The sequence below is a fragment of the Passer montanus genome, unplaced genomic scaffold, assembly GCF_014805655.1.
Source record: "Passer montanus isolate IOZ18808 unplaced genomic scaffold, ASM1480565v1 scaffold232, whole genome shotgun sequence".
Classification (NCBI taxonomy): Eukaryota; Metazoa; Chordata; class Aves; order Passeriformes; family Passeridae; genus Passer; species Passer montanus.
In genome coordinates this window covers 210,749-236,765 of record NW_024366948.1, presented here as the reverse complement: position 1 = coordinate 236,765, position 26,017 = coordinate 210,749, and the positions used below count along the sequence as shown (strand labels likewise).

Here is a 26,017-nt window from a genome sequence, read left to right as displayed (position 1 = left end):
CGGCGGGCGGGACCGTGCGGGCCGGCGTGGCGCTGACGTGGCGGCGGCACCGGCACCGGCACCATGCGGGGCGATAGTGGTGGCGGCGGCTCGGTGAGTGCCCGCAGTCTTTTCACTGATGCTACCGGTGGCTGCCCCGGAGAGCTTGGCTGGTCCGCGGGTCACCGCGAGATGGGCTCCGACGTCGCGATCGCGGGAGCGAGCCGGTTTCCCCGGACCGCCGGTGGGGCTGTGCGGCCTGGCCCGGCGCGGTGAGCGGCCCTGAGCGGGCGGCGAGCGGGGTTGCTCGGGGCTCCCGGGGAGCAGCGGCGGGAGCCGCCTCTCTCTGCCCGAAGGCCAGGTTGTCCTCCGAGGCCTCGGGCCTGGCCCGGTTCTATTCGACCCGGAGCAGGGCGGGAAGCCTGAGCGGGGCGCTGCTGGCGCCGGGGGTGTGCGCTTTGTCCGAAATGCCTTCGTTGCAGGAGGACCTAGCTGATGGAATGTGCGGGTAGGAAAGAGAACGCGGAGCTGGGACAGGAGTTCGCCAAAGGGTACTGAGCCCTCCCGCTCCTCTCGTGGACAGTCGGGGCCCGCAGGATGCCCGGTGTCCCTGCTGGCACTTTCATCACCTCCACTTTCCGTTCCAGCTCCTCTCCTCGGGGAGTTTCGGTGCTGTGCTTCTGCACCGTCTTGCCGGCTGGATGCTGTCTCCAGCCCGTGTTCCAGCTCACTGTAATGGCCCGCAGTCCACGGGCAGACAGAATTCACTGCTCCCCATCTTTTCAGGCTCTGGGCTGCTGTTTCACTTTTTCTCACCTGTGCAAGGAAGGTTCTTTTTCTGTTTTCCGTATGTCCAGCCGTTGGACATTCCTGAATACATTAGGTCTCTGTTTTTTAAGTAGGAAGTAAAGTGTATAAATGAAAAAACACGCAGAACTTTAACACCAGTTTCTATAGATGTTTCCTTTATAACTGCTATTAACTTGTCAGAAGCGAAAGCCTGACAGATCATTTTCACTCTCCTTTTTTATTGCAGATCCTTAATTGCCACCGAAGTTCTTCATAGTAATCTTTACTCTTCTGCAAAATTTTTTAGTTATGAAAACCCCATGAATCTTGATACACATACCATGTTTGTCATTTCAGTTCTTCTAATCCTAGATTAAACCAGTGAATTGCAGCAGACTGTTCCTGCCTGTTTATTTGTTTTTATCATTATAACTTCATAGCCCTGATTTTTTTCTGGCTGCTTCTCAGTGAGGTTGCTACACATTTCTCATGTGGAGATTTCCCAGACAGTGCTGTTGACGTTACTGTTTGGGTGTAAATAATGTAAACACGAAACATTCAGTTGACTTTACTTCCAAGGAGGCAAGATTTGATTGTGAAGTCACTGATCAAGCAGTTGTGAATTTTCTCGTGCTGCTTCCCTAGCATTTCCATGAGGAGACTGGCGCTGGAAAGAAAAGGCACAGTTTAATCATTCATGCGTTGGTATTAGTTCCTGCTACTGAACTTAACTGGTGCTTGGGGTGTCTCTCACTGCTGATAGTGTGCATCACATTTTTCTATGAAGAAGATAGGTAATTTAACCATCATTTATTTTTTCCTCTGTTTGTTTTTTTTTGTACGTGTTTTTTTTGTTTTGTTTTGTTTCATTGGATTTTTTGGGGTTTTTTTTCAGGTTGTGTTTTGGTTTTGGTTTTTTGTTTGTTTGTTTTGGTTGTTGTTGGGGTTTTTTTGGTTCTTCCAGTTTCTTAGCTGGTTCCTGTTTATGACAAAATACTATCTTTGTTCCCTAGGTTACAGTTTTGGTATTCTTTATACTTCTGCTGGGCAGTGATTTTTATTTTCTAGTCTGTATAACTACTGGTTTTGTCCTGAGTTTTCTAATGAAGAATGGCATTCAGTCATTATTAGTATTTGAAAGAAGGTGGTGGTACGTGATTGTTCAGGCACTAGGAGCAACCTACAGCAAATGAGTTGTTCAGCTATCTTGTACACATACTTTTACAAAGATGTGTTTAATTACATGTCTTAATAGGAGCACAGCAAGTGATAAGTGACAAAAAATCTTTGTTAAATAGGAAAAAGGATTCTGTGGTGTGGATAAAATGAACATCTGGGCAGCTGATGGGGTGTGATAAAGCAAGATAAAAATGTGGGCATGAAGGAGACTAGAAACAAGGTTCTTGGCAGGGTAAATGGAAGAAGTACTTCATTAAGGAAAAATAAGTACTGTATAAAAGCTAGCAAATTAGTATCTGAAATATTTGTCATCAAGTGATAAAAGAATAGGCAGAAGACATATATGGGTGAATGTATTGGAGACAAAGAATACTCCATCACATCCCATTGTAGGGGAGAGCTTTCATATGGGGGGTGTGGAGGGGCTCATCCCTGGTTTGATTCCAGTCCAGTTTAGCTGGAGTTGGAAAGGTTAAGCACTTCCAGTTGCAGGAAACAGTGATTTATTTTTGAAAAGGGTGGTGTATGCACATCCACAGAGTGATGTGCACGTGATTGTGCTTGGCTGCATAGTGAAACATGCTAAAAGAAAACAAATGATGCTGCTAATGTGAATTGTTCTGCCTTTTTAGGGCACCAGGACTGGACATCACAGACAGCAGAAACTCAAGAAGTCCTTGGGAAATAAAAAGTATGTGAGTGTTTTTTGTCTAGTTTGATTGAACACAAGAAAAAAGCTGAGACTATTCTGAATTTTAAGAGCTGCAACAATTTTAATTAATGTGTTGAGAGTCTCAGCTGACTTCACTTACTGGTTTATAGGAGAAGTGCTTTTCTCACACTTCAGTATGTATTAGCTTTCATTTATTTTTTTAAGGATTTTAGCATTGTGAAGATAAATATTTTAAGTCCAAGACCAAATGGTGCTCCGAAATGTATGTATTTTGGGTGTGATTGCAACTTAAAGACTTTAATTTGAGAAAACCTCTCCCCATGCTTCTACAGTAGCTCCTGAAACATAGTATGTAATGACCTGACCTGTTGCCATCCGTGTCCCCTCCTTATTAATTCCTGGACTGATGTATTAAAGGTGAGCTCCACAGCTCAGAGTATTGACAGAATGGCCATCACAGTCATCACTCGAGTGATCTACTTATTTCAGTTGGTAATTGTAGTAGCAATGGGATACATTGCAAAATGTTTGTGTTCCCTTTCTTTCCTCTTTGCATAAATGGTATTTGCCCAGAGAATAGATACTCTGTGTTTCTTTGACACCTGATTCAGTTGGCTGTCGTGTACAGGAATATAGATGTCTGGGCATTTCAAGGCCTGAGAGAAATACCTTGGAACAGTGAAGCAAAGTTCCCTCTGATCTCTAGGAAAAAAAATTCAGTGCTGCTGATTAATCTAAAGTAGTCTTAATGTAGTGTGATTTGTAGGATATATTGGAAGGTTGTCTTCGTTGCTGAAAGCGTCGCTAGTTAAAATTCTTACTGGCATGAAATCTTTAATTGTGTAGTGCCAGCTCTGATTCTGGGAGTAGAGACTGAAGGAGATCTTGCCCTTTGGAAATGGGAAATGTCTATTTTGTAATGATGGGCTGCAGAAATATAAAAATATTTCCAAGGATAAGTGCATATTTTTAAATTAAGATTCACTTGCTCCTGCTTCTAAAGTTCAAAGTTTCAGGTAGGAAGAATATTTTTTTCTGTTCCTCTTGAGATCTCACTAATGTCATTATCAAAAAAATGTACTGAAAAACAGCACTGAGGACATTTTATCTTGCTGGCACTTTACAGTTCCCAAAACTCAGGAGATTCAGTGAACTGTGATATTAGTTTTTAGAATACTTGGGAAGATGAGAAGAATGTTGTCTGTCAAGTTTATTGTGATTGTGTACTAGTATGCATGTGTACACACAGGAATTCGACTTGATGTTTTCCAGGTCTAAGCAACTTGAGGAGGTGGAAGCTGCTTTTATAGGAGTGAACAGTGACTCTGAGGACCCAGTCACCAACATTTCCTCTGCCTCCCCAAAGGGCCCAGTGAATGGGAGTGCAGAGCCCAGGAGCAAGCGGACCATTCGCAGGCCTGCTTACTGGTTGGAAATGAGAGGAATGAAAAACAGTGTGAACAAATCTTCAGAAAAAAAAGGTATTTATCACTGCTGTTCTAAGGCAAAACTGATTTTCTCTCTGGTTCTTCAGTGAGAGGTTAGTTTGCTCATGAAAGACATGCTTCAATTCCGCCAAAAATTACAAGCTTGCTAGTGCTGCTCATGTATTAGAGGAAATGAACTTTTGCCACTGCACAAATACGGGTACAGTTCTCTGACATTGTGCATAGTTCCTTTTGAGTCACTTGTCTATTAAAGTAATCATTCTGTACCTGAACTCAGTTCTATCTGTAGAAGAGATAGGAGTTACACCAATCATATCGCAAATAAGCTTCAAGAGCTTTAAAAATAGAACCATCAACACTAAAGACGTGGCAAAGGGGACCATTCAGTAGTATTTGGGATTAGATACAGCTTTTTTGGTTGGTAGATTATTATTTTTTTAAGGATGTCTTTATTTTCTCACATTTGTCAGTTATAATTTTCTGATTTGGAATGGGTCTGGTTTGGGTCTTAGGTTGTTGCAGGAACATTCATATTTCCTGGCCTAGGAGCTGTTTTCCAAACTTCTTGTGTGGCAGAGAGTCAAAACTTCATTCTTTAAAGCACTTTGTTCTTACCTTTAAGTCAGGATCTGTATTCTATTCTGTTGTGGGGGGAGGCAAATTCGGTAGCTTGATAGAAGTGAGATTGCTGTAGCTGCACAACCCCAAGTGCAGTAACTAGCCAGACTGAGTATTGCTGTAGGAAAAAACACAGACCTACAAGATAGATGAACAGGTGCCAGGCAGATCAGCATACACACAAACAGCACCAACAGCCTCCATCCTTATACACTCAATCTGCTCAGTGCTTGACATTTGGATCCCAGTCTCCTCAGTTGCTGGGCCATGGATACACTGGCCCCTGAGGCCTGCAGAGCCATGCAGGGGGCAGGTGAAGACCTCCTTACAGACAGGCTCATACTCACAGACCCTGCTTGGTGTCAGACATGACAAGATTTGTATACTGACCAGTCACCTATTTACAAGCAGGTGTTCTTTGCTATCCTCTTATACTTCTAGTTTCCCCCACTTGATCAACCCCAAATTGGGTAATTCTGTCCCTTTCCCTCCCTTTGATACCACTCCTGATCATCCTAGTCTTGTGTACTCCTGACTTGTTCTCCACTCGGATGCCAGGTGCTACATAACCCTAGGCAGTAACACCATGCTCTCCCTTCTCACTGTTCCCCCCTTCCAAAGGGGCTTTCATAGAGGGATTCCCACTGACTTATCCTTGTGGGTCTCCTGGGACAGACCCAGGAGGAAGCTGCCTGTTTCTTTAAGTCTATAATTGGTGTTCCCTGCCTACCATTGTGCTTCTGTGCTCATCTGTAGTCATAGAGACAAGACTTTGATAGGCTTGGAAATACTCAGGGCAGGCATGATAATGAGTTACGAGTTTCTGTATGCTCCTTTTTGTGTGAGTTCAGGTGAGGTTTTTATCACATAACCTAGCACTTTCTGACTCTTTTGCTGAGGATTATTTTTCCAGGCCATGCTGTGCCACCGTTTCTTCCATATCTACTGTATCACAGTATTATGGGCCATGGGGTGCCTAAATGTTGCTGAATGAAAAGGCTGTGTCTGGTTCACTGGTGTCCAGGTGTCTCACAAAAACTCCTTTTTTTTTTTTTTTTTTTTTTTTACTAGGTATTGAATATAAGGTTAAGATGAGGCAGCAGTAGACTCAAAGCCGTTATCCAGACTGAATACTGAGACTGAACATATCTGTTCTTACTTATCAGGAGAAGTACTCTTGAAAGGCAAGAGGAAATCTGAGCAAAGGGAAGGCAAAGATGTTAAAGACTCTCCCAAGAAGAAGCAGAAGATTTCGGGTAATACAAATAACTTGTAATTCCTAATTACAAGCCTACAAGTACTTCAACGTGTCTGCCCAAATGACATATTTTGGAGTCTTCAAACTCTGTTTCTGATTCTGAATGTTTTGTTCTAGGAAGCCATTGACTAGTGTCTGCTTAATCAGTGGGAGGTGATCTAATTTCAGTCTTAGAAGTATTATATGGGAGGGAGGAAGGGAATTATGGGAAGTATAGGTCAGCATAATTTCAGTTTCCCAAAGGATTATAGACTAAATAATTAGACACATTGCTTGTAAACATCTGGAGATTGAGTAGCTGATAATAGCAATATAGGTTTATTAAGAGGAAATCAAACCCAAGCACTTTTTTATTGCCACAAAGACCATGGGGAGAAATGTGTGACATCAGAGGCCTTTCATTCCTTCAGGAGGTTTGTCAATCAGTGATTAGGTGCAAAGGAAGGTGTACAAGTGGTGAAAGCAGGAGCAGGTGACACAGTAGTGTACATTTGCTGTCCAGTCTTGCAAGGATGAGGTTAGGAAAGCCAAAGGCAGCCTGGAATTGAATCTGGCAAGGGTTGTGAACAGCAACAAGAAAGGATTCTACAAATACATGAACAGCAAAGGGAAGATCAGGGAAGCTGTGAGTGCGCTGCTCCTCAAAGCAGGAGAGCTGGTGACAAAGGACACAGAAAAGGCTGAGGTACTCAATGTTTTCTGTGCCTCTATCAGTTAAAGGAATCCTTTGGGAATCCCAGGAGCCTGAGACCAGACAGAGGGGAAGTCTGGAGAAAGGAAGCCCTTCACTCAGTGAAAGAGGTCAAGGTTAGAGCACGTAAACTGGATTTACCCAATCATTTGCCTTGGTAGTCTTGGTTAAGTAGAAAGGTCTGAGAGGACTGGAAGTTAGCCTGTGTGACACCCCTCTGCAGTAAGGCTCAGAAGGAGGATCTGGGAAACCACAAACATGCATGTGGCTCTGGCCTTGGTGCCATGGAAGGTCGTGAAGCAGATTATCTTGGGTACTGTCATGGGGTGGGTGGAGGACAAGATGGTGATCAGGCCCAGGCAGAATGGCAGGTACTGCCTGACTTATCTGATGTCCTTGTATGACAAGGTGATGCACTTAAGGGATGAGAGAAAGGCTGTGAATGTTATTTACCTGGACTTTGGTGGAGCCTTTTTGACACCATTTCCCATGTCATTCTTCTGGAGAAACTGGACGCTCATGGCTTGGACAGGTGCACTCTTTGCTGGGTGGAAAATTGGCTGCATGTCTGGGCCCACAGAGCCATGGGGCATGGAGTGACATCCTTCTGGGGCCGGTCACCAGTTGTCTTCCCCAGTGTTTGGCCAGTGTAGTTTAATATCTTTATTGATGCTCTAGATGAGGGGACTGAGAGCACCTTCAGTAAGTTCACAGATGACACCAAGTGGATTAGGATGTGGATCTGCTGGAGAGCAGGAAGGCTCTGCAGAGGAAACAGGAGAGGCTGGAATGATGGGCCAAGGCCAACAGTGTGAGGGTCAACAAGGCCAAGTGCCAGGCCCTGCCCTGGGGTGACTGTAACCCCATGAAGCACTCCAGGCTGGGGCAGAGGAGCTGGAAAAAGCCCTGTGAGTGTTGGTTAAGAGTGGCTCAACACAAGCCCAGGTGTGCCCAGGTGAGAAAGAGTCCAGCCAGTGGCCTCTGGGCTGTGCCAGCTCTGGGGTGGCAGCAGGGCCAGGGCAGTGCCCGTCCCCTGTGCTGGCACTGCTGGGGCACCTCCAGTGCTGGGGGCAGCTCTGGGCCCCTCCTGCCAGGAGAGACCTGGAGGGGCTGGAGCATGTCCAGGGAAGGGAAAGGAGCTGGGAAGGGAATGGAGCCCCAGGAGAGGCTGAGGGAGCTGGGAAGGGAATGGAGCCCCAGCCCAGCAGAGGCTGAGGGAGCTGGGAAGGGAATGGAGCCCCAGCAGAGGCTGAGGGAGCTGCCAAGGGGCTCAGCCTGGAGAAAAGGAGGCTCAGGAGGGACCTTGTGACTCTGCACAACTCCCTGACGGGAGGGGTCAGGCTCTGCTTCCATGGAAGTGACAGGACAAGGGGAAATGGCCTCAAATTGCACTAGGTTTAGACGTGATACTGGGAGCAATTTTTTGCCCCAGTAGAACTGTCCAGCCTTGGCACAGCTGCCCAGAGCAGTGATGGAGTCCCCATTCCTGGAGGGATTTGAAAGGCGTGTGTATGTGGCACTTGGGGACATGGGTTAGCAGTGGCCTTGGCAGCGCTGGGGGAACTGTTTGACTTGATGATCTTGGAGGGCTTTTCCAACCTAACAATTTATGATTCTAGGTCCCATGGGGCCTGATGGGTTGCACTGAGTGCTGAGAGCTGGCTGATGTCATTGTGAGGCCACTCTTGATTATCTTTGAAAGGTCGTGGCAACTGGCAGAGGTTCCTGGAGGCTGAAAGAGAGAAAATACCACTTGTATCTTCAAGGACAGAAAGAAGGAAGATCTGGGGAACTACAGGCCAGTCTACCTCACCTCAGTCCCTGGGAAGCTGATGGAGAGAATCATCCTGGAGAGCATTTCCAAACACATGAAGGACAAGATGGGGATTTGGAGTAATCAACATGGATTCATGCAGGGCCAATCACGCTCAAATCAACCTGATAGCCTTCTACAATGAGGTTACTAGCCTGATGAAATAGGAGTATAGAAAGATGGCTTGTGGAATGTCCCTGTATTCAATTCTGACTATTGCTTCTGTCACCAAGGACTTGGAAGTATGTAGACAGCACAGAGCTGAACGTGACAGCAAGTGTACTGGAGAAAAGGCTAAAAGTGAAAGTGGTCTTGACAACAGAGAAACAATTTTAAAATGGAACAAAGAACAGTGTAAAATAAATGATGATATTGTTTGGGAAGAAACACTGTTGCAGCTGAAAAACAAGGAGCAGCCTCCCAGGAGTCAGTGCTTCAGAAGAGGATTCAAGATCCATAGCAGAGCAAAAGCTGACTGGGGACTAGCAGTGTCATTGTGGTTTTTTTTAAGAAGGCAGATGTTAGACTGAGAGCTTTGAGGAGGAATGTAGACTCTGTGAAGTAATTAGACTTGTGAAGTAATTCTTTTGCTGTAATGCAGGGTCACCATGGAGTGCTATTTCCAGGAGCAGGCACAGCAGTTCAGGAAATGTGTGGGACAACTGAAGAGGTCAGGGAGACGAGAGCAAACAGCATAACCCATACTGAAACAATTAAGTTTTTTGGTCTAAAGAAGACTGGAATGAGTAGAGCAATGAGACTCCCCATGGTTGTCATCAGATGGACTCAGCCAAACTTTGCACAGAGGATGTGTCAGTGTGAAGAGTTCCCATCCCCTGAGCTTTGAGTATGAAGAACCATAGAACTTAAAACTATTTGGGTGGGACTAATGCCTGCCACTATAAATAGATCTTGAAAGGGAGTAGGAAACATAATCTTGACGTGGCTTTAAAAAAAAGCATTGAACATTTCTGAATAACTTTGAGATAACAGCAGACTAAATAGCAGCTTTCTAGCAAAAAAAATCTGGTTTTTATTGTTACAAAGGTAGCAGAACTGAGTCTTCTGGCTTGTCTTGTTTGTGTTATAACAGGGAAAAAACAGCAAACTGGATCAAAACAAAACTCCAGAACAAAACGCCAGTGTGTTCAGAAAGAGCCAGAAACCTATGATGCAGGTAAGAAGAGGCAGTAGCTAAGAATTGTTCACAAAGCAGATAAAAGATAAATGTGGTTCTAGTATTTGAATCTGAGCAACAGCTGTGCTTCTGGTGTTTTCATTCGGTAGTTCACTATACCGTTGACAAGTTGGAGCTGGCTGCTGTCCTGGCACTGTGTCAGTACTGCAGAGTAGGACTGAAAGGACTGCACACTGCCTGAGTGTAATTCCACATGCTCTTGCTATTGCATAATGTAACAGGAAAGGAGGAATCAGTTTTTGAACTGAACAAAAGCCTGTTAAAATAGTTGCATTATTAAAACTCATTAAAATATGTATAGTTTTTACTCAGCAGAATAGGTTTGCAGGAAAAACTCCATAGCTGTTGCTGCCAGATCACCTTTTCTGGGAACCAGAGACCCAAGCAATCTGTCCTAGAAAAATAAAATTAGCCTTCATTCAGTGAGTGGAATAACTTGGTGTTTGTAAATCACAGCACTCATTAAACACCCCAGTTTTCTGCCAAGTGCTGTTTGATTCACAAACTTTTCCCCAGGAGAGGGACAGCCTGGGCCTGTTATTATTGGGAAAAGAGGAGAGGCTGTGGATTTTGTTATGGTAAGAATTCAGGCAGATGGCTGCTAAACCACTTTTCTTCCCAGAACCCATTTCAGTAATTTATAATTCTTGTGGATTATGCCAAACTTCTGCTTGGGATTTCACAAAGAGGCCAGAAACTGAAAACCAGGCCACACAGGGTGCTTTTCCCTGGCTGTTGAGTAACTTGCCCTGGTGGTCTGTGACTGCTTTTATTATGAAGACACTTCGGCCAAAAGAAAAGTTTACTCAGCATGCTAAAGTAATTGTGCAACAGAAATTAACAGAGGAAAAAATGTCCACTGGTCAGGTAGAAGAACATACCTTACAAGAGAAATGGTAGGTCAAAGGGTGTTTGTAAATTCTCCTTGAAAGTGAGTGATGTGTGTCTTGTGGCATTCCATACCTGAAGCTGTAAACAAGCTGCACGTGTTGAAGTGCAGCTGGACACAAGTTTGGTAGCATGTGATCTGTTTCTTTTTAGAGTTCACTGCGCACATCAAAAGAGGAAAAAAAAACAAAGATGTTATGTTAGCACTTGGGTTCTAAACATTGTGTTTTGACAGGTAGTATGGAAGAGCAGTGGTTTTTAGAGATTCAGGACAAAGGCCGAGTTACCTGTCCCACGTGCCGGGCTGTGGTGAGGAAGACTGTAGAAGGACTGAAGAAACATATGATGAATTGCAGGAAGGTAAGAACACGAGAGATGAGCAATGGTTTCTTTACTCCTCTTCAGCTTACTGATAGAAATACCTGCCTGTTTTGTGTAGTATTTAAAACCAGTTTCATCTCATCACCATGTCCCTAAGCAAGAGTCCTTTATACATCTGTAAGAACAGCGATTGGTGCTTCTTGCCCAGCCTTTTGCTGGAGGCTTAGGTTAGTGAACAGAGGTGTAGTTATTTCATTGTTCCACTACTAGATTTTAGACTCCATAAATTCGGTTCTTTGAAGAGAGTTACCAGGCCCAAATAAATTTTTCTGCTCTCCTGCTTCTTTCCCCCAAAGAGTTTTCCACTGCTTTGGTTAATTTACAGTTAAATGCACCACGTCCTTGTTTATTTCTAGGAAATGTTCACGTGTCATCACTGTGGGAAGCAGCTGAAGTCTCTAGCAGGGATGAAATACCATGTCATGGCAGACCATAACAATCAGGTAATACAGCTGCTGTGCATCTGAAGCTCCTACAGGCAGAACAGGCTTTGGTCCTTTCCTGCTACACACAGACACGGAACATGGAGTGCTTTTTTCGAGTGTTTTAGATGTTCAAATCTAGTTGAACTATTATTTTTCCAGTTAGACTTGACATCTGGAAAACAGTAGAATGTTACCAGAGATGGTAGGCATGCAACGTCGTAGAAAGAAGGATGAATTTCTGTTTAGGCTGGTGAGAAGTCACACATAAAAAGCATTCCCAATCAGAAGGAAAAATATTAGGCTGCAATTTCAGTCCTTTGCTAGAAAGGAGGTGGTTTTTCTTCATCCGGAGCAGATTAGATTTGAGGTAACATAGTAGAAGCAGCAATTAGTTCTCCTCTCTCTTTACTGTAAAAATACTAATCTAACACTAGATTAGTACTAATACTATAATCTGCTTTTCTTCTTTGCTCTTACTTTAAAGAAGGCAACGTCTCCTGCTCTAGTTGTGAAGAATTAGAACTTTTGAAAAGGTCTTTTGGAAGTTTGTGCAAAGTTCAGATAATTCACTCTGAATTTTTTTTCATGATTCCCAGTACTGCAGTTTCTGAACCTACAGCTCTGTTAGTAAATTTTGCAGGCCAGGGATCACATTCTGGCCCTGAAGATTAGGTATGTCACTGAGTTCTATCTTTTTACTCAGTCTAGGTGTAAAGTAGGAAATAATATACAATAACCACAAGACAGAGAATAAGAGACTTGAGCTGTAGTTTTGCACAGATGAGTAACTGTTACAAGCAATCTGCTTCACATTAGTCAGGCTGAGTGGAAACAGTAGGACCGGTAAATGTTTAAGATGCATCATTTTCTGTCAGTTCACTCCTTTTAAAGATAATTCCTCTTTGGTTTAACCCCAGTCAGCAGCCAAGCCCCATGCAGCCCTTCACTCTGTCCCTCACCCACAGGATGGGGGAGAGAATCAAAGTGACAAAAGTCATGGGTTGAGATAAAGACAGTTCAATAGATAAAGCGCACAAGCAAAGCAAAAGGAATTCATTCACCACTTTGGCAGGAAGGTCCAGGCATCTCCAGGACCACAGGGCTCCATCACACAAAGTGTCAGCTTGGTACAGCAGATGAATGTCTACCCCCTTCCTCCTCCTTCCCCCAGGTTTACATGCTGAGCATGATAGTGTGTGCTCTGCAGTATCCTCGTGGTCAGTTGTGGCTAGCAGTATGCTCTGCATTATCCTCATGGTTAGTTGGGGTTGGCTGTCTCAGATATGTCCTCTCCCAGCTGCTCGTGTACCCCCGAGCCACTCTGGTGGAGCAGCATAAGAAAAGTCCTTAGCGCTGTGCAGGGGCTGCTCAGCAACAGCAAAACCATCTCTGAGCTATCAACCCAGTTCTCAGCACAGATCCAAAACACAGCCCCATACCAGCTGTCACCCCAGCCAAAACCAGCAGTGATACAGAAATCATAATTATAGTAAATACATGTCTGTAAAATTGTTAAGTTGCAGAGATTAAATTATTTTAGAAGCTTTCCTGCCCCAGTGTGAGTAGTGAATTCCCTGTGGGGAGAACTGTAAATGCTGAGCATCCTGTGTTTTTCATTCATCTTTGTGCTGTGCTTTAGCCAGTTGTGAAGGAGGGAGAAGAATTGGATGAGCAGCTTGAGCGAGACCGCCTTCGGAAGGTTTTGAAGCGAATGGGAAAATTAAAGTGTACAAGGGAGGTAAGCTGCATTGTGCAGTGTCAATTAAACAGCAGCGTTTTATGCATAAATATGAAACATGAGAGTGCTGTTGAGTGTGCTCTGATGCACGATTTGTTTCAAGATCTTAACTATGCTTTTAAGGCAGAGTAGCATGGAATCATAGAATGGTTTGGGTTAAAAGAGACCTTTAATAATCATTTCAATGCCAATTCTTTGTTGCAGATTTCATCTGTCCGAATAGACTGACATTAAAGTTTTCTGCCTGCCTGTCTCTGCTCTGTCATGATAAGTGCTAGCACTTTGGTCAGCAAACTGTGGATCCTGTTCACACCGGGGGTGTAATCCCTTGAAGAATGGTTTTCTTCCATGTATTTCTCTTTTATGTTGACAGGGCTGCACAGGGAGCTTCACCAGCATAATGGGATACCTATATCACATTAAAAAATGTGGGAAGGCTGCTTCTGAGCTGGAGAAAATGGCTATGAAGTGCCATCACTGTGGAAAAGCGTACAGATCAAAGGCAGGACTTGTCTACCACCTCCGATCAAAGCACGGGCCAGTGAGTGCACCCTCCAGTGGTATTGGGGACTGGGATGGGACTTCAGCCACTCAGCCTTGTGACACGTGTTGGCTTTTGTCTGCTACTTTGTTGGGTAATTTATAGACCACAAATGTTTGCATTTTTCCTGCCCCTGGGTTATTTTGTCCTTGATAGTTTCCTTCTAGCAGGAGCTGTTGCTTGTCTGTGACTAGGATGAAGTTTTTAATAGTAAATCAGCATCTCAGCAGTAAATGACCTGACTTTTGCTCCATGAAAGGGTGATTCTAACATAACTTGTGAGATGCTTTCCTTTGCTATTAAAATACTCACCATTGGAGCAGAACAGGCAGTCTTGTTGTCGATTAGGGTTTTACAGTGAATGATGGAATACTTTTCAAGACTAGCAACTGCATGAAGCTCTCTGCTTGAGCCTCACTGCTGTGATCCCTATGAGCAGTTCTGGAGGTCTGTCTCACCAGTGGGATGCACTTCTGTGCTGTGTCTGTGACAGTAAACTATTGGATTATACCAATATTACTGAACAGGACTGCCTTGACTTGCCTGGTTCCTGCTGCTGAACCAAATAGCGGCACCTGTGGTGTTTTGCACCCCAGAGATGCTCTGGCTCGCTATGAGCACGTGGGGACAAGTCCAGGCATATCCCGAGCTCCAGTGCTTGCGGCTGGAGCTTGTTGGTAAACGAGGGTCACTCCTCAGGCCTCCCTGTGCTGGAGAAACTTTTTAAGGCGATGGTGAAGAAGGAGTCGGTCCTGATAGAGGGTTTAATCCAGAGTTTTTAATCCAGAGTTCTGGATCTGGCATCTGAATGCAGTAACAGCTCCACCAGAACCCCCAGCGCATGGTGTGCTCGTGCTTTTAAGGAGGGGAGGGGAGGGGAGGGAAAACAGGGACCACCAACCAGGTATTCGGGGTGGGGGTCTCAGGTGAGAGGGACACCTGGATGGGCCAAAGGCCCCCCCTGGGGGGTGGAGAGCATCCTTTGAACCTGCCAATCACTCAATGCTCCTCTGGTTTGATAGACAGTGCCCTGCAGGGGTCAAGGGGGGGGGAAAGGAGAGGTGATTGACATACCACCTGGGGAAGGAAACTTCAGGGGAGGGACCAGGAAAACTGAGGCACACCATGGCAAGACACCGCAACAGTAAACCATAGCTGATGCAGCCTATTTATGAGGGGTTTGGCAAAACATTTATTTACAGTATTTAGTGTAACTGAAATAGGAAGTAGTGAAAGAGGCTCACCTTTTTGGGCCTTCATTGCAGGTCACTTTCCTCCATGAGGAGAGAAGAACAGAGAACCTGAAAGAAATGAAACGGGAGCAAAACGACACAGGCAGAGTTCAGAGGAGATCTGCAAAGGTGGCAATCTACTATCTCCATGAGCTAGCAGGAGAGGAGCTGGCCAAAGAGTGGCCCAAAAGAAAAGTCCTGCAGGACTTGATTCCAGATGACCGGAAGGTACGAGGCCTTAAAAATACTCTATAGGGTTCAAGTTTATACCTCCACATCTAATGAGTTGTACTGACCCCTGCCACATGTTTATGGCACATTGAAAGGTGTGTTGAGTGGAGGATTGGGTTCTGCTGTCTCTTTCTCACACCGTATTTCTGCAGCAGCAGTTGCTGTGGTGCAGTGTTTTGTTCAGGCATGCTGTAATGACTGTAGAGTCCTATTGTTGGAATTCCCAGGGGGTACAAGGAGCATGGGCTATGATAGGGCTCAGATCACTCCTGCCATGCTGTAAGGCCCCAGCAATCCTTCCAGTCTCTGATGCATACTGTGCTATTTCACAGTGCTTTAGACTTCAGAATTTCCAGCAGTGTCCTTTAGGCTGTGAGTGAAAGCCAAGGGAAAACAATGGATTTCAGCGGGGTAAGGACATTTAGAGGAATTTTTTGTAGTCAAGGCAATGGGAGGTTTCAGATTCTGATATTGTGGCAGTTTTCCAAATTCAGTTGTGTTTCTAGAGAGTTGGTGAGACAAGAGACCATTGATTATTGGGAGTTTGCCTCTTAGAGTAGGAGAAGAGATAGCACTTCTGTCTCAGCCTAGAAGAGGAATTCTGTGTAGCCAACATTACCTCCAGCTCTCGATTCCATCTTTGTCTCAGCTGAAATACACTCGTCCTGGACTGCCCACATTTAGTCAAGATGTGCTGTGCAAATGGAAAACGGAAATAAAGATGTACCGAAGAGTCCACTGCCCAAATCAGGTAACCCTTAACTGTTTCTGAAGCCCATGAGGGGATAGATTTCAGGTCTGTATGAGCCAACAGCTTCCCACAACCCTGAAACTGCAGTTGGTCTCTCTGTGGGAGACAAATCCTGCTCCATCTCAATATGGTTATTTAGTGTAATCAAGGCCCTGTTTAGTCTTGGAGATGTCTGGGGATGCTCCTTTTGTCTCTTGCATCAAAGTGCCCTGGGGATGATCCTTTTGGGAATGTGTGTGAACACTTGAGAGCCAGTAACTTGGTGTCAGGCTAGTACAGTTTGCTCATCCAGGTGGGCAGTTGGTGAGTTTGGAGGTTTGAATAGCGGAAAAATGACAGGTCTCTGCCTTTCTATCTAAATCTATTCATAGAAGGAAGGAGCCGAGTTGGAAATACAAGAGTAAAGAGACTTTGTCTGGCACAGCACTTAAGTTTTCTTCATTGCACTAGACCCGCTTTAAGCCCTTTTCAACCTGGCCTTGAGCATTTCCAGCATGGGGCAGCCACAGCTTCTCTGGGCAACCTGTACCAGGGTCTCAGCACCCTGACAGGGAAGAATTCCTTCCCAGTATCCCATCTAGTCCTGCCCTCTGGCAGTGGGAAGCTATTGCCCCTTGTCCTGTCATTCCAGGTCCTTGTCCAGAGTCCCTCTCTGGCTCTCTTGGACCCCTTGCATTGAAAAGCTTAATTACCCACAATGCCTTACAACAATCACCAGTCAGATCCAGTGGGAAAAAATAGCCCCACTGATGGAGGTGGTGGACATCTCCACATGATACATGCTGTCAGAGAGCCAACGATCAGTGGCAGCTGCCCTCTAGGTTTGGTGTATAGATGGTGCCTTCCCTCTGCCCTTTCCCCTACCCCACCCCCAGCACTCTCTCCCCACTATTCAGGCTAGCATCATTTTCAAGATCAGAATTGCAGCCCCATGTTGTCTGTGGAGCTGTGTGCAGAAAGCAGCTGTCCTGTGTCACCAGCCAGTGACCCAGCAGCATGTCTTGCTCCTGCATCCTGTTCTGGGACCTGGGCTAAAGGCTGAGCACAGTGTGGTACCCCAGGACTGATGCCTGAAGATCCCCACGGGCCAAGCCTCTAAAGCTTCTCTTTAGCTGAGATCAGGGCTCTTGGATGCTGTGCTCCTGCTGTGTGCCACTAGACATGAGCAATGCAGGAGGGAGAAGTGTCTTGTACCTGCCCCATGTGCTCTGCTTGAATTTTTTCTCTGTTGCACTTCAGGCAGAAAGCAAATTGACATTTTAGTCAGGCTGTTGATAGAGTATGAGACTAACTGTCACAGGAGTTTTTTTTATGTCCAAGTGTGCTCAGAAAGTGGAAATATAAATACTAAGCTACTTTTCTAATGGTCTTTTTACCAGAAGCTTTCCGGCTGTAGAGGATTGGTATCTGCCTCCGTCTACCTCTCTTTTGCACTTTTGGATTGGCCTCCAGACATAATAATGCTTTATTGTCCAGGAAGAAGGGATTTCTTGCTAGCATGTTTTTCACATTTGTTTTTTTTTTTTTACTGTTTCAGGGTTGTGAATCTGTGTATGGCAGTGTCTCAGGACTCAAGTCTCACCTTGGCACATGTACCTTGGTTGGTAACTTTCCTCTTAATAGCCCTACTGTCCCTGTCCCTCTGATAACCCTTTGTTCAAGCTCTTGTCCTGCCACCTGCTGATCTGAGATCCTCACAAATTCGTGAATTCATGGAATAGTTTGGGTTGGAGGGGCTCTTAAAGATCACCTTATTCCAGCCCCCAGTTTGGGTGCTCCCCTGTGTGCTAAGGGTGTTGCCATTGGAAACAATGTTTGAAAGCAGGAGAAAGCACCTTACTGGCATTCCTTTTAATGACACAGCAGTTCTACCTGTAGGTTCACAGCTACAAGAGCAGTTTTTCCAGGTGCACTGCTGGAGACCTTATGGCATCTCAGAGGGCAGTCCTGTGCTTCGTGGGCACAACTGCTGACTCGTGTTAGTGCTGCTGTAGCTAAAGCTGTCTGCTATGAGAGATGAGACGGATGGATGGATGAGAGCTTCTAGGTTTTATTGCTATCTGAGTTCTATCTGAGCAAGATTTAAATTAAATATATAGGTTTATCAGCCTCGTGGTCCAGCAACTCTTGATGAAATTTTGTTTGTTTTTTTTGTTTTGATGCCAGGGAGACTTTGTGGCTGGTAAATACAAGTGTCTCCTGTGTGAGAAGGAGTTCATTTCAGAGAGTGGGGTCAAGTATCACATCAACTCTGTGCACGCTGAGGTAAGGCAGGCAGAGTGGAACCTCAAACCCCAGGATATTGGAAGTGGGGAGAGTGTCTTAAGAAGAAAATGCTGGATGTGTGCCATGTTTTACTTTTTCCTTGCTCACTGTTGGGAACAGGGTCATTAAACTTAGCTGGTCTTATGTGTTAGTCTGAGGAGTAAGTGTTGTGTCATGTCACATGCCTTGTCCCAAGCTGCTGCTGCTCTGTTCAGCTCTGCAGCATTTCCTGTGCCTTTAACTAGGCAAATGTCAAATCAAATCTGAATCCTCTGAGACAGAGTGACACCTAAGGAGGCACATCAAAGAACAGAGCGTTGTTAGGCAGTTGCCTTTCCAGATCTTACCTTTCAGGGAAAGCTTGTCCCACAAGGCAGCTATATTGTAAGCCCGGGTAGGCTTTATTTGGTGATTCCACCATGATCATTACCAACCTGTTGCCTTCTAAACCTGCAGGACTGGTTTGATGTGAATACAACAACAACCAAAAGCTTTGAGAAGCTAATGAAAATTCGCCAAAGGGAAGAGCAGAAGAAACAACGTAAGAAACGTCCTTTGACCAGGGGCAAAAAGAAGAGAGCTGGCACCCTGGCTGCCAAGAAGCTCCCCGCTGTTGGAGCTGAAAAAACAAGAAGTAAGAGAGGTTGTCCACAACGGGCAGACAACGAGAGTGCAAGCAGTGAGGAAGGAGCACCCCAAGTTGCACAGAGAGCTGAAGTTCCAAAAACCAGCCGCAAGCGAGGCCGAAGTAAATCCCTAGAAGATGAGAAGGAGTAGTCCTAAAGCTTTTCACTTCTGTCAGGCTCACAACCCACAGCACTAATATTAGCAACTGAATGTCTTTGGGACTGTGACTCAGTTCTGCGGGTGACTTCCATACTGAAAGTTCTGCACCTGGTCAGTTGTGAGGAATTCAAACTAAAGCTGTGGTGCAGAGGCTGCTTCTGCCAGTGGAGTTCCTTTGGACAGTGGCACTCACAGTGTGTACCCAGTGTGATTCCTGCTCTGGTTGCAGTCTCAGCTTGGTCATACTAGTTGCTTGTTTAGTGATTTCCAGTACAGCGAGTGTCTGTTTTGTCATCTTCCTCTGATGTGTGAGATCAGGGTTCTTTTTTACAGTTCTTCTCAAAAGGGACTGACTGGCACAATGTTTAGGTCTCTTCAACGGGGAAATCCTTTCTTGCACAGAATGCACCCAAACTAAACATGGGAACTGCTGTGCAGAATGCAAAGACTCTGGCTTCCCCTGTCACTCTCCTGTCTGTTGTCAGCAAGGCTGCCACAAAAGAGACCTTCTCAGTATTTGCTGTATCCTGTTGCACAAGGCTCTATTTCATACCCTGGTGTTTAGGCTCAGCACCAGACTTGAAAGGGATGGAAGGTCATTATTACCCTTGTCAGGAACCCACTGTTCCCCTGGCATCTGTCTCCTGTAATGCTGAACATTAAACATGTGTAGAAAGTCTTCCAGTGCTGCAACAACTGAATGCTCTCAAGCTCTTTGGAGATTCACCAGCCTTTTAGAGATCTCGGTAACTGATGTACTGAGATGGCCCTTGTGTGCCCTCTGAAACCCACCTGTTCCATGCTCACCTGGGAGACATACTGCAAGACAGTGCATCCCTACATGAGCAGCCTGCTAGTGCTGGGACCAGGTTCCACAAAGCAGCCTTGCCAGCATGTGGTTCTTTGTCATGCCAGTGCTCCCACAATGTCTTTTTCCCCTGTTCTGCAGATATGCCCTTCATTGTCTTACATAACCTGTTTCTTTTCAGTATCGCCTCTCTGTGCAAATGAGGTGTATTAGCAGTGGCTTCCCTGTGTAGAAAAGGTTAAAAGAAGAGGGGTCACTATTTTAAGACATGTGTTGGCATTGTCTCTGGATCATAAGGAATAATATCTTCCTGTCTCTATAAATCATAGAATGTTAAGGGATTGAAATGGACCTTAAAGATCATTTAGTCTCACCCCCTGCTGCCACGAGGGACATGTCCCACTAGACCAGGTTGCTCAAGGCCTTATTTATCCAGCCTGGCTTTGAACACTGTCAGAGTTGGGGCATCCACAGCCTCCCTGGGCAACCTGTTCAGTGTCTGAATGCAGCAGATGTCATAGAAGCTAGCAGGAAGCAGCAGCACAGGCAGTCCTATTCTTCAAAGAATGGTTCTCCAGACTTTGTTATCCAAAGACCCACCATACTAGAAAATTGTAAAATTTGCACTGTCTGACAAAATTGCTGGTGCTGAAATTCCCAGGGAAGGCATTGCAGTGGGGAACAGGCACGTTTGTACATGTGTGTTAGTACCAGCATAATCACATTGTTCCTGATGGGGGGAATACTGTAGGGCCAAGGTGGTCTCCAGAATTGCCTTTGGAACCAGGTACTGCTGCGCTTGCAGGTGCTGTGCTGAAAACAGACATGTAGACTTTGCAGGGCATGTAGAGTCTGCAGTGAGATGGGCAAGATCAGAAGACAACAAAATAAAATGTCACCAGTGTGAGAATGTGGTTTCTTGTCTGTTTGCTGTGTGGTGCTTTTGGTGCCATCCCTCCTCCCCCAGCACACCCCAGCCTGTGCAGGGCTGTCCTGCTGCAGGGTTGCCCTGCATGCTCTGGTGCTGTTCAGCTGTCTTCGTGGTTTCTCTTCAGAACTCCACAGCACTGTACTTGGAGCAAACGTTCACTGCATTCCCACTCAGTACAATAAACCCAGGAATTAAAGAAGGTTTTTCATAGTGGTTTTCAGTCTAGAGTCCTGTTTCCTGTCATGTATGATTTACTAACTAGACCTGCTCTCTAGGCATGAATCCTTTATGACCACTTGGGTTTTGTAGTTACTTCAGTAACGTGCTCCCCACATAACACAGCACATGGAAAAAAGCATTCTCCAGTCCTGTCCATCAGCACAACAGCAGATTGTTTGCGGGATTGGCTCAAGCTGGTATGAAGTGGTGGCACTGCTGCCAGTACAGTGCTTGTGAGGAGAGAGATCTGTCCTGGAGCACCTGCATCCTGCTGCAGTGGGGCCAAGGCAGCTGTGCTCGCTGCTCTGAGGGCAGGGCCTTCAGCAGAGAGGCAGAATCTCTTCCCTTGCCTGCTCTGCACACTGCTGGAGAGGCAGCCCCAGACACTGGTGGTTTCTGGGCTGCCAGTGCACGTGGCCAGGTTGTGTTATCCCAGTTTTGTTATCCCTAGGACCTTGTCCCCCAGGCTGCTTTCCATCCATGGATTCCCCAGGTTTTTCAGGATGACATCCCTCTCTTCCAGCAAATCAATTGCACCAAGCAGCTCAGATGGGCAACAGGCCCTGGAGGAACGCTGCCCACTGCCCCAGCTAACTGGTCCTTGCTGTTGCCAATTCTACTTGAGCAAGTACATGTTTAGGAAGAGATCCAGTTTTGAAGAAATCAGAAGTGACAAAAGAAACTGGCTACTCACTCAATACTTGTTAAAGTGGTTCATTGTACTAAAAACGCTGTGTCTTCTCATTGAAACTTGTTTTATTTCAGCCTCTGTATCCCATACTGCTGAGTCCTGGTAACTGAAATAGCTTTAGGGTATCCGAAATTTCTTCCTGCATATTTGTAGTCATAATTAACTCCATATATAATTTGCTGTAAAGAGGCTTGCTAGTCTCAGTCAAAACAGGTTTTTCTTTTTTTTTCTGTTGTGCATTGTTCTTTGCTGACATGTTGTATATCAATTGGTGCATTTTTCACTTTTTAAGTCCAGAGGCATGAACCAGGAACCAGCTGCAGTATTCTGTAACAGTCTGGTTTATGTAAGATACAATGATGACCTTTCTCTGCTCTCACCTACTTCTTTTTGTCCTCAACGCCCTCACTACACTGTTAATATTCACTTTTACCCTCTTAAGCACATTTTTTAGTTGTTCTGCAAATGCCTCTGAGGATTCATTTCTTTTGTTTCTAGAAATTCAACAAGGTTTAAAGCCAGATAGCACATGATGAACACATTCTGAAACATCATGGTATATTTCACAGAACTACTCTAGCAGATACCTTAATAACTATGTTTTGTACAGTAACTTTTCCAGAAAGCTTGGGTTTAATATACGGATTCTCTTTGCAATTGTTATATAATTTCATTAACATTCTTGATAAAGATGTCAAATAGTTGCAGAGTATGGGATTCTCTAGGACAAATCCTTATTTACAATTATTTAATATCAAGCATTTAATGTTTTCCACTGATGCTTGTATAACATGTGGGGCCAAGAACAAGGCCTTAGAAAAAATTTATGATGTCAACAGCTACTTTTACCAAAACAGACTTGTAATTAATTAAAGAATAATTTACAGAAAACTCATCTCTGTGAAACCACGTTGGTGGGTCTTAATTGTGATGCCCTTTGATGTCAGTTGTTGGTGTGTCTGGGAGACAGACTAAGCTGTACTTACACTCATCACACAGTTTGTCTTTTTTTAAGTACTAGCACACTTGAGTTTTGCTTTGGGGGCCTGGAGGGTTTGGGGTTTTTTTTGGAGGAGAGAGAATATATTTTGGTGTGGGAGTTGTTCAGTTGTTTTGGTTTTTCTTAATCCTTAAGGATTTCCCCATTGTTCCAAGATTTGTTAAATGTCATTAATAATTCAGTAATTTTTATGAGATCACTTACCATCCTTCCCTGCATGTTATGCAATGCAGTAGCTGTAAGGTTTAAACTCTTTCAATAATGCCATTTAATAATGTTGCAAAAAAATGGAGCTGTTCTGTTGAGAGGAAGCTGTGACGGGGTGCACTTCACACAGAGATATCCAGTGCAGTCTGTCATTCCTGCTTGTATGGAACAGTCTGGTGCTGAGTGTGGTGGGTGAGAATGAAATCATTGCAGTCGTTAACTCTATCACTGTCAGGTTGGGGTACATCCCATTAGTTTGTCATTTCTCTATTGGTAAGGATACCACACCTGTGCCAGGCCAGCTCTTCTGCTGCTTCACTTTCCTTGGAGTGACATTACCTCTAGATCACGTTTCCCTGTACCACTGCAGGTATTTTGGGAGCAGAGCCATAGCCTGGGACCAGCTTCTGGAGCAGTCTGGTCCTAGCTGCTTGCTCGGTGACCTTCCTGGCAAGTGCAGGTTAATCCCAGGGTCATCCTGGGATGCTGTGGGACTGATGCTAGTAATGAAGCCAGCACTAAACGTGATATTATTTCTTCAAGTGTTGCTTGACTCTGAAAGCCAGCTGCCTTCAAAATTAAGTAGGTCAATCTTCTTATTAAAATATAGTGGAATGAGAGTGAGATTGGAGGGTTGGTGGCTATATTGGACAGCTCTGCTGAGACATTAATTAGCACAGTGTCCTCTTTTATGCATGCTGTATTGGGTCCAAAAACCCATCTGAGCTAGGCTCAAAGATCTTCTAAATCAGAGGCTTCTGTTTTCCAAAAGTGCAGTTGCATTTCAGAAGCAAGCCTCTGTCTTTCTTCAGAAGCAGGTAAGAAAAGCCAGGTAGTTATTCAGACACAGCCTGCACCGGACCATAGAATGACCAGAACCAGAGACATGGTCCCAGTGATTCCTGGGGAAGCAGACCCAAATTAAATCTTAGGAAAATCACAGCCAGTGCTGTCAGTTTTCTTCCCCATGGCCAAGGAGGCTCTTGGCCCTCTGTGCCCCTCAGCGTGGGCTGGTCCCTCACCTGCCCTTGGCCACAGCCCAGGCACTGCCCTGGCAGGCAGAGCTGCCCCGGGCCAGGAAGGTAGCACCCATGGTGCCAGATGGTGGTGGCCAGGATGGGTGGCACCCGTGGTGCCAGGTGGTGGTGGCCGGGACAGGTGGCACCCGTGGTGCCAGGTGGTGGTGGCCAGGATGGGTGGCACCTGTGGTGCTGTTTTTTGTGGGCAGGTCCTTCATCTCATGGGAACCAGAGATCAGCCCATGCAGCAGTAAGGGCTGCAGGAAGGAGGGGGCTCATATGCAGAGGAAGGATGTGAATGGCAGACAGACTTTGTCTGATTTAAGTACTTGGTAAAGAGGTAAACCTCAAAGAAGACTTTTCCACACATGGAATCATGGAACGCTTTTGGTTGGAAGGTTTAAATGTCAACTTCAAATGTCAACTTTAAATGACAATTTTAAATGTCAACCAGGCCAAGGCCCTGCCATGAGCAAGATTGTCTTCTACAAGATCAGGTTGCTCAGAACCCCATCCAGCCTGATCTTGAATGTTTCCAAGGATGGGATGTTGCATACAGGTAAAGATAGTATTAATAAAGGACCTTATAAAATATAGTTTAGGCCCTACTCGTCTAGCTAAGCTAGCAGTTAGCTTGTAACTTCCCATATAAAAAATCATAACAATGAAAGCAGTTAGCACAACAAACTATTCTAGTTAGAAAACTGTTTGCACTTGTAATAAACAAGAAATCTGTCCCATAAAAACAAAAAAAAAAAGTGAACTAACCAAAAATAGAGAGATTTAACAAACATACACCCTTGTCATTTACCAACAATAAACTAAATATTAGTGTATTGTTAGCCAATTAAGTCTAACAGAGTAACTTCTAATATTTCCTATAAACATAAGCTTTGTAAATAAAGAATGGACTTTTTCTGCATGAAGAAACTGGATCCCATATGTTTTACTGCAACATAGGGACACTCACCACCTCTCTGGGCAGCCTGTATGTGTGTCTGGCCACAGTCATTGTGAAAACTTCCTTACATCTAATCTAAATTGGCTCTCCTTCAGTTTAAACCATTGCTCCTTGTTCTGTTGCATCAGGCCCTACTAAACAGTCAGTCCCCATCATTCTTGTAGGCACTGGAGGGATCTCTCTGGATCCTTCTCTTTCCCAGACTGAGCACTCCCAGCTCTCCCAGCCTGGCTCCCGAGCAGAGGGGCTCCAGCCCTGGAGCAGCTCTGTGGTCTCACCCCATCAGCTCCAGGTCCTACCTGTGCTGGGAACCTCAGAATTAAATATCTTCAATCTGATTTTGCTGCAGCTGCAACTGGAATTTCCAAAAACATTTTACAAGGTCCCGGACCTCTTTAAAAAGCAAGACTGCCATGCATTAAACAGGATGGTTGTCTTGTTAAGGGCTAGAGGGATCATTTGGAGGAGACATTTGGCATTTTCAGGGGAGTGAGGACACTGGGGGAATCCTGCAGGGATCTACATTAACACTGGACTGTTCAAAATGTTTTCTTCATGACACAGGAAGTAAATGGGGAGGGTCTAATGTCAGGTTTGAAGATTACATGGAGCAGTAAAAAATAAAAGGTAGCCATGAAGAAGTGCTAAAGCATCTTAGAATACTGAGTGGCTGGGAGATGAAACGGCAGATGAAATTCAGTATTATAAAATGAAAGGGTCCAAATAACTTCTATATATTGCCCTTGCAGCCCCTCAAAGATGGTTTGCATTGGTGATCAAAATGGGAATATCCTGAAAGACAACAGGCTTACTTACTGCTGACCTCTTTCCTCATCAAAACATCTTGCCATGCTGTGCCAAATACCATCTTTCAAGACAGACTCCAGCCACCCTGGCCCTCACCCCTGCCTCAGAACTGCTGCTGTGCGGAGCACAGGCAAAGCAGTGAGGGCACCTCCAGCCCAGTGCACTGGCTCCAGGTGCTGCACCAGCACTTGCCTGCTGCAGGGACAGGTGACATCCCTGGCACAGGTGGCTGGCTCAAAGCGCTGAGGCTGATCTGCACAGCTCCCTCCAGGTGGGGTGGCTGGGTCCGTGCCACCCAAAAGCAGTCCAGTCTCTCCCGTCCCTGGCCACTTCCCATCACCAACCACTGAGGCAAGGACTACCCCAGAGCAGCCCCTGAGCAGGACAGGGAGGTTCCGTGGAACCACACCCCAGCCAGGCCTGGTGCACACGCATGGCTCTCCATCACACGGGCTGCACAGTGCCCTGTGTCCCTGTGTCAGTGCCTTGT

General features: G+C 45.3%; 1 protein-coding gene across 1 annotated transcript; it reads left to right on the top strand.

Moving 5' to 3' along the window:
* Positions 1 to 22,439, top strand: ZNF512 (zinc finger protein 512). The gene is made up of 14 exons (XM_039710807.1): positions 1 to 93; positions 2,580 to 2,638; positions 3,893 to 4,101; positions 5,853 to 5,942; positions 9,542 to 9,625; positions 10,770 to 10,894; positions 11,272 to 11,358; positions 12,980 to 13,078; positions 13,452 to 13,619; positions 14,885 to 15,079; positions 15,732 to 15,833; positions 17,371 to 17,433; positions 18,000 to 18,098; positions 18,555 to 22,439. Exons 1-14 carry the CDS (start codon positions 64 to 66, stop codon positions 18,873 to 18,875), a joined length of 1,731 nt encoding a protein of 576 aa, XP_039566741.1. The 5' UTR covers positions 1 to 63; the 3' UTR covers positions 18,876 to 22,439.
* The last annotated feature ends 3,578 nt before the right edge of the window (positions 22,440 to 26,017 follow it).